This window comes from Chelonoidis abingdonii, chromosome 2, assembly GCF_003597395.2.
Source record: "Chelonoidis abingdonii isolate Lonesome George chromosome 2, CheloAbing_2.0, whole genome shotgun sequence".
In the NCBI taxonomy this organism is placed as follows: Eukaryota; Metazoa; Chordata; order Testudines; family Testudinidae; genus Chelonoidis; species Chelonoidis abingdonii.
This window is the reverse complement of record NC_133770.1, coordinates 832,584-841,299: the sequence shown is the minus strand read 5'-3', so window position 1 is coordinate 841,299 and position 8,716 is coordinate 832,584. Positions and strand designations below refer to the sequence as shown.

Here is an 8,716-nt window from a genome sequence, read left to right as displayed (position 1 = left end):
GTCACTATGGTGGAGTTAGCATCCTGGGACCTTACTGAATGAGTATACTAACTGAGGATTTGGAATTAAAGTGTATAGCTACTGTTTTAACTTCTATGAGCATGTGTGGATGCAGATCTTCACCACTCCCTGCCCATCCCCCACTCCCCATCCTCCTCTGCCCCCCCGAGAGATTCGCCACCCCTCCCCCACTCCCCTCCCTCCCCTGCCTGAGAGATCCGTCACCCCATCCCCACCACTCACCCCCCCAACACACCTCACACCCCGACTGGAGAGAGCAAGGAGCAGGCTACTCTGGTCCCGCAATCACCCTATCGTCCCCCACCTCCACACACTGCATCCTTCCCCTTATGCCCCCTCCTCCTCCACACCCCCACTCCCCTGGAGAGACTTGGCAGGCAATTCCTCTGGTCCAGCAATCACTCTGTCCCTCCCTCCCCCAGCCCAAGGGAGAGCAGGGAGTTGGCTAACCTGGTCCAGCAACTACCATGCCTTTCCCCCATACCCATCTCCCCCTACCCTTTCCCACTCTCCACTCACTCACTCCCCCCCAGGCACCCACACACACACCAGCCAGAGGAGATTTTAGTTATTCACAGTTTTTAATTTTAAAAGAAGCATTAATGAGAAACATGCTCCACTGACCCAGGCCCCATCACCCCCCAGGAACCCTATGGGGCGGGGCAGGCCAGGCCAGGCCAGCTGGGACTCCCATACCCGGACACCCTTCCCAAAGGAGCAGACCATGCAGTCAGCCCCTGCATGAGCAGCAGTGTCCCCCCACGTCCACTCAGGTCAGAGAGCCCAGGGAGTGAAGAGCTCTCCCCTTCTCGGAGGCACTGCTCCCCCATTCAGCAATAGCCATGGGCTAATGGATCGCCAGGTCCAGGACTCCACACAGCAAGGAACGTGTGTGAGTGTGTGTGTGTGAGATAGAGAGAATGTGAGTACGTGTGAGAGCACTCAAGTGTGCACGAGAAAGAAGGGCACGCAACAGCACCCAGACTGTATGCCAGTGTGTGGGTGAGCAAGCACTGAGCACGAGGGCCCAGTCTGTTCACAAGCATGTGCAAAGAGCAAATGGGGGGTGGAGGGGTGGAGTGTGGGCAGATTCCCTATTTGCACAGCACAACTCCTCAGCAATGGGCTGGCAGAGGAACCAGTTCAGGAGGAGATCCCAGCCTGTCCTACAGAGCTGCTTGCTCCTTATAACCACGAAGTCCCCCTGCCTTCCTCAGAGGCAGGAAGAAACTGCCCCCTTGTAACAATTACGGATCTGGCTCCCACTCCCACATGCTGTTGGGGGAGGGGAGAACCTCACTGGACTGCAGCATCCCTCTTCTCAGCTGCCAGGTGGAGTGGGGGTATGGGACTCGGAAACATGGGCCACAGTGACTGCCCCTGCGCTCCTGCTGGGCATCAGGACTCATGCTACAGCAGTAGGCCTGGGTCCCCATGGACTTGGGGGGGTCTCTGTCATGAGCCCCACCAAAACGGCTCCCCTCGGCCACAGAGGCTCTGCCCAGAACAGGCTGGCAGGGTTCGGAGGCTCCGTGGGCAGTGTTATCTGCGGTACAGAGTGAAGGCCATGAAGCTGAAGAGCAGGGTGAGGCCAGCCAGGCAGGAGGTGGCGGTGGCGGTGAAGACGTGCCGGTACTGCAGCTGGAAGTACCACAGCACAGCCAGCAAGAGCACAAAGAGCGGCAGCATCAGGCTGCCCACGTTGAGGGCTGTGTGCACAGGGTCAGCAGTGGCCCGGAGGCCAGCAGCCATGGGGGCTGGGCCATGCTGGGAGACGTGGCAGTGCAGAACGCTGTTGTGGGTGAGGTGCAACGCAGCCAGGCTCTGAGCATCGTCCCGCAGCAGCTGGCCCTGGTAGATCAGACGCACCTGGTGCTCCTGGCCTGGGAAATGGGCCCTAAGGTGAAGACACAGGGAGGGAAATGTTACAGTCACAGACACACAGTTCGCCAGCCCCACCTTAAGAACATCAAAACGACCACACTGGCTCAGCCCAACGGTCCAGTCCAGCCCACCCATGGTCCTGTCTGCCAGCAGGGGCCAGTGCCAGGTGCTTCAGAGGGACAGAATGCAATAGGGTGATTTGTCGAGTGATCCATCCCATCATCCTCTCCCAGCTTCTGGCAGGCAGAGGTTTAGGGACACCCAGAGTATGGGCTGCATCCCTGCCTGTCTTGGCTAATTGCCATCAATGGATCAGGGACTGAGCTAATTCTTTTCTGGACCTAGTTATAGTTTTGGCCTTCACAACATCCCCTGGCAAGGAGTTCCACAGGTTGACTATGCGTTGTGTGAAGAACTTCCTTGTGTTTGTTTTAAACCTGCTGCCTATTAATTTCACTGAGTGGCCCCTAGTCCTTGTGTTATGAGGAGTAAATCACACTTCCCTATTTACCTTCTCCACACCAGTCATGATTTTAAAGACCTCTAGCTTATCCCCCCCAGTCGTCTCTTTTCCAAGCTGAACAGTCCCAGTCTCTTTACTCTTCTCAAATGGAAGCTGTTCCACATCCCTAATCATGTTTGTTGCCCTTCTCTGTGCTTTTTCCAATTCTAATACATCTTTTTGAGATGTGGTGACCACATCTGCACACAGTATTCAAGGTGTGCACATGCCATGGATTTATATAGTGGCAATACGATATTTTCTGTCCTATTATGTATCCCCTTCCTAATGATTTCCAAATTTCTGTTTGCTTTTTTGACTGCCGCTGCACATTGAGTGGATGTTTTCAGAGAACTATCCATAATGACTCCAAGATCTCTTTCCTGAGTGGTAAGAGCTAATTTACACCCCATCATTGTATATGTATAGTTGGATTATCTTTTCCAATGTGAATCACTTTGCATTTAGCAACCCTGAATTGCATCTGCCATTTTGTTACCCACGCACCCAGTTTGGGGAGATCCTTTGCAACTCTTCACAGTCTGCTTTGAGTACAACCTTCCTCCATAGGGCTCCATACCCCCATTATGGGGGGCTTGGCTGTGCCCAACTCCCCATGAATCTCCATCCCGGGAGCCCGAATGCAAGCTCCCCACCCCCACTCCGTCCCCATCCCCAGGCACCTGGCTGTACAGCCCTCCCCCACATATTCCCTTCCATGGTCTGTCATTTTGTTGTGTGCTCTCATTGTCCTAGCAGTGTCCCATCATGGTCCCCCCAGGCCAGTCTGCACCCTTGTGCCAAGATGTGTCCCGCACAGCACTCTCATCACCCTGGACTGTGGATCTGTGATCACTGGTACCAGCAGCACCATCTAAGCTACAGGCATGAGCTGGGACACACAAGCCTATCCCCCTGTGAAGGGACGGCAGCAGAAAGCTCCAAGCCGCATCCAGCAGGGAGGACAAACTGAGGTTCAAGGGATGCCAGAGCCCCCAGGCGGGGCGGGCAGAGGCAAGGGGGAGAGGGGGAGCCTGCCTGGCTGTGAGGCTGCACTTCAGAGCTCTGCCTCCTCCCCACAGCTTGCTGCCGCTTAGCCTCTCACCTCTTCAGAGAGCCGACCGTCTCCTCTGGGTGCACAGTGGCCAGGCGCTCCGTGTCGTTTAGGAACTTCAGCCTTAGCACTATGGTGCGGTCCGTGGGGCTACTGTCTGTGGCCTCGGGGCTGGCACCTGTGTCTCCGGGGGGCTGCAGGGGGCACTGTGGAGATCCAGGCTCGGCCCGGTGTCTCAGCCCTGCAGCAACACCATCAGGCCCATCTGGCATGGCACCTGCTGATGACTCCGCTTCTTCCTTGGGCTCCCCTGCCGCTGGGGTTTGCATACTGGGGTCCCTCGGCCCAGCCTCCAGCAGGTGCTCTGCCCCAAGCTGCCCAGCTGCCAGAGGGGGGGAAGCAGCAAAGACCTGGTCGCCCCGCTCTGAGGTGTGTGTAGAGACCCATGCCAGCACCAGCACCAGCACGATGAGCAGCAGGGCAAAGAGGATGGTGACTTCGTCCCCCACACCCTCAATCAGAGCCATGGCAGCTGGGCAGTGCTGGGGACAGCAGGATTACCAGACTGCAGAGAGACAGAACAGCAGCAGTGAGCCCTGGGAGCCAGTATCGGGGACACCCCCACCCCCCAGCCAGTGCTCAGCACAGCAGGCCCTCAGCTTCCCACCCAAAAGGGACTCCCGCAGACTGGGCCTGGCCCACAGGGCACAAAATTAATGCCCCAGGGAGGAAGGTCCTGGAGACACCCCCCTGCCCCGGGGCACTAAGTGCAGGGTTGGGCAGAGTTACAGTGATGCTGAGCCCAACGGGTCTAGATCTCTGAGCTTATTTGTTTGCATCACCCTTCCCGTTCAACTCTCTTCCCATTGTCCCCCCTCAGGTAGTGCAGTCTAGCTACGGCTGCCTAATGCTTCCCACTAGCCGCCCCTTTTCAGTTGCTCCTAACATTGCAAACTTCAACTGCTTTTATTTGGGGGGGACGGGGACAGGTTGTGTGTGCGGGAGGAGAAGGAAGAGACAGGTACATGCTAGGAGACAGGGACAGGTTGGGGAAACAGGGGCAGAGGGGTCTATAGCCACTAGACATGCTCCTCTCCACAGCCCAGAATGGAATTCTGGATTCCTGTCCATCAGCATTTCTCCGACGCCAGCTGACGGCTGTGTAACCCCACTCCACTCCTCCGACGCCAGCCAACAGATGTGCAACCCCACTCCTCCAATGACAGCCAACAGCTGTGCTACCCCATTCCTCCAATGACAGCCAACAGCTGTGCTACCCCACTCCACTCCTCTGACACCAACCAACAGATGTGCAACCCCACTCCTCCGACGCCAGCCAACGGCTGTGCTACCCCACTCCACTCTTCCGACGCCAGCCAACAGATGTGCAACCCCAGTCCTCCGACGCCAGCCAATGGCTGTGCTACCCCACTCCACTCTTCCGACGCCAGCCAACAGATGTGCAACCCCAGTCCTCCGACGCCAGCCAATGGCTGTGCTACCCCACTCCACTCTTCCGACGCCAGCCAACAGATGTGCAACCCCAGTCCTCCGACGCCAGCCAATGGCTGTGCTACCCCACTCCACTCTTCCGACGCCAGCCAACAGATGTGCAACCCCAGTCCTCCGACGCCAGCCAATGGCTGTGCTACCCCACTCCACTCCTCCGACGCCAGCCAACGGCTGTGCTACCCCACTCCTCCGACGCCAGCCTACAGATGTGCAACCCCACTCCTCCGATGACAGCCAACAGCTGTGCTACCCCACTCCACTCCTCTGACGCCAGCCAACAGATGTGCAACCCCACTCCTCCGACGCCAGCCAACGGCTGTGCTACCCCACTCCACTCCTCCGACGCCAGCCAACAGATGTGCAACCCCACTCCACTCCTCCGACGCCAGCTGACGGCTGTGCAACCCACTGACAAAGCACATGTCCCACCCCACCTGGTAGCAGACACACACAAACAGCTTTTCCACTAGTCTGAGTGGTAGAGTCAGAAATGTTAAGCCCAGAAGGAAGTAGTATGATTATCTAGTCTGACCTCCACCGGGAGAGGACTGTGCTGGGATCTAAAGGTGTCAGGGGCCAATACGGTTCCACACGATGGAATTTGTTTTTTCACTTTGCTTTTAAAAAAAGGCAGGCGGTTACACTAACAAAAATCTACACTAGAAAAATGCTGAGATTTCAAAGCTGAGCACTCAAAAGATAGGAAATGCCAGTTAAAGTTACAAGGGCATCCTTAATTTGACTTCATGTGCATATACTTACAATACAGTCTTTAATTACTTGATCACATACTACATTACCCACAGGACCCCGGCCTCAATCAGTGTACAGGATGGCTGGCTGTGCAACCCCACTCCACTGGGGCAGGTCTGTAGCCGCCAAGGCTCTGAAACTGGTCCTTCAGCCCCAGCGATCCCTGTCTCTCTCTGAATCCCCAACCAGGTGCCTGCAGAAGGCCATGCTGTGCCCCTTCATGGCATCATGCTCCCTGCAGTCAGTATCTGCACTCACAGCAGGCAGCCCTCCCAAAACAAGGTCACACTTGATTGGTCACCTGGCTTCAATGTTAGCTGAGAGGCAAAGGTGAAGGCAACGTCCAGCGTGGCCAGCTCCAGACTAAGGCTCCCTTGAAACCATCTTGTCTCTCTCCCTTTGTTCTTTGTTCCAGCCAGGTGCCTGTCTCCAAAGGCCAAATTAGCCCAGTCACCTGACTGCCTTTGTTCTCCACCTGGGGCCTTTGCTCTGCTTCCTCACAGAGAGATGGGGAAAAAACTCTGTCCTGGCCATTGAGGATTCCACTGTCTTGTGGATCCTGGGTGGTTTCTGCCTGTCCTTGTCAATCCATTCACATCACCTAAGGCAGTCCTGTGACACACACCCCTCACCTGCCCTGCTCTGCCGAAGACCAGCTTTTTAACCCTTTATGCTCCATGCAAAGCACTGAAGGAAACTGAGGCATTTATAGGAATCTCTGATTGTGCATCCAAAACTAGTGGAAGCATTTAACAATATTTTCCTTACTCTCTCGGGCTCAGATCCTCACAGGTATAGGCATCTGAACACCCCCTGATTTAACTGAGAGTTAGGTAGCTAAATACCTCTGAGGTTCGGTGCCATCATTCTCCATCTATAAAATGGGGATACCCCAGTCTAATCTCATAGGTGCTTTGTGAAGAAAAATTCATCTTTTCCCAGAAGTGAAACAACATGAATTAAAACGAAAAATTCAACCAGCAACAGCAGTTCTAGGGCTCGTGTCCTGTTCGGGCATCGCGACCTGGTACACAAGGTCACTGTGCCACACACTCAGGCTTGGCCTAGCCTCCTCCCCTCATGACAAAGGGGTACCCCTAACCAGTCCAACTTTGAGTGACTGGTGTTGCAACCTGGCTGCGCCTCCATCAAACCTGAGCAGTGCTGCAAGCCTGTGTGCCAGGTCGCAACACCGAGAGTGAGGAGCCAGGCCCAGCCCACAGGACAGAAACCCCAGAGCTGCTGCTGCTGGCGGCTCTCCAACCCAGCTCCCATCACCTAGGGCAGAACCTGTAACTACCCCTGCCCCATTGCCAGATCTGGATAAAGTGAAATAACCAGAAATTCCAAAGACTCAAACAGAAATGAAAAGACTTCCCCTGGGCTCACTTCACAAGCGTAGTTCTGTATTCAGGGCTGGGTTTGGATGGTCAGTAAACCAAGCCTGGGCTCACCCACCAAATCAGGACAAAGAGCAATATTAAATAGCTCCACACTCAGGGAGCACTGAATGAGGCAAGGGACCAGGTCGTAATGCACATGCACAAGGGAGCAAATGAAGGGACTGCCGAAGTTTTGAGTGCTTTACTTTAAAGTTTTATTTTAAATGTAGCCTTTGTGTATCTAGGGCAGTGGCTCTCAGCCGGGGGGACACAGAGCTCTTCCTGGGGGTACATCAACTCAGCTAGAGATTTGCCAAGTTTTACAAAAGGCAATGGAAAAAGCACTAGCGAAGTCAGAACAAACTAACACTTCATAAAAAGAACAGGAGGACTCGTGGCAGCTTAGAGACTAACAAATTTATTTCAGCACGAGCTTTCGTGGGCTCCAGCCCACTTCATTGCTCTATATACTAGACACTGAATTGTAAGTACAATATTTATATTCCATTGATTTATTTTATAATTATATGGTAAAAATCAGACAGTAAGCTATTTGTCAGCAATAGCATGTGGTGACACCTTTGTACTTCTCTGTCTGGGTTTGTAAGTGAGGTGAAACGCAGGGGGATGCCAGGGAAATTAGCCTCCTGCAAGGGGGACAGCAGTCTGGAAAGGCTCAGAGCCCCTGCTCTCAGGGACTGACACATGGAACTAAAAGATAAGCTCTAGAGCCAAAGGAATCATTTCGGGGGTAGGTCCCTGGCCTGTGCGATGCTGGAGGCCAGACTATCTGATCACAATTGTCCCTGTCGGCCTTGGACTCTATGAACCACAAAAGGCTGAGTCCTGCCCCGAGCAGCTCACAATCTACATATGCGAGGGACAGAGACACAATTATTAACATCTCTTGAGAAGTGCCCACCACTCTCTGCAGTCCAACGCCTCCAGAGGGAGGAAGCCAACAAACCCCTCCCTGCAGGGCCCGCTACTCAGGCACTCTAGGCCTGAGTGTCTGAGGGAGTCTTTGGGGTGCAGCCCCTCTGCATTGCTGGGGAGCACAGCACCAGTGGGAAGCAAGTTATAGAGGAGGGCGTATGAGCGGCCTGCCAGACTGCAGCATTCCCACAAGGGCTGCTACCTTCTGTTCCCTAGGCGCTGGCACAGGAGGGCTGCTGCGCCCCCGGTCGAAGTGGTTTCCATGAATCCAGGGTTAGTTCAGTTCAGTGGCTCTCAGCACCCCCACTACACAGACTGTCCCGGCAGCCCTAGTCTAGTCCCAGCTCTTCCACTGTCTGGAACCTGGCCCGGCCCCTCCATGCGCCTTGGGGACAGGGCAGTCAGGGATCTGCAGCCACCCTGCAGCCTCGGGCACCAGACCCCGCAGGGTGTTCATAGGGCGGCGCTAGCTGAGAGGATGGACACGGAGCAGGTTAGTGCTGAACTCGGGGGGAGCCCCCAGCCAGGGCAGAGCAGCTGGCACATAGGGGGTAGCTCCCCCCCACGAGAGCTGGGCAGGAAAGGCGGTGGGGTGGGGGCTAGGCGCAGTCAGGGTTAGATGAGGCGGGGAGAAGAGGCGGGGGGGCAGGTCGCACAGGGGTGGGGGGGCCA

General features: G+C 55.3%; 1 protein-coding gene across 1 annotated transcript in view; it reads right to left on the bottom strand.

Annotated features, from left to right (window-relative positions):
• Positions 1-583: 583 nt before the first annotated feature.
• The window catches only part of TMUB1 (transmembrane and ubiquitin like domain containing 1), an 8,757-nt gene continuing 624 nt past the window's right edge, over positions 584-8,716 (bottom strand). The window contains exons 2-3 of the mRNA XM_032796578.2: positions 3,513-4,026; positions 584-1,918 (exon numbers count right to left, since the gene is read on the bottom strand). Coding sequence (XP_032652469.1) covers positions 1,564-1,918; positions 3,513-3,988 — 831 coding nt within the window. The 5' untranslated portion in view covers positions 3,989-4,026 and the 3' untranslated portion in view covers positions 584-1,563. The remainder of the gene's footprint in view (positions 1,919-3,512; positions 4,027-8,716) is intronic.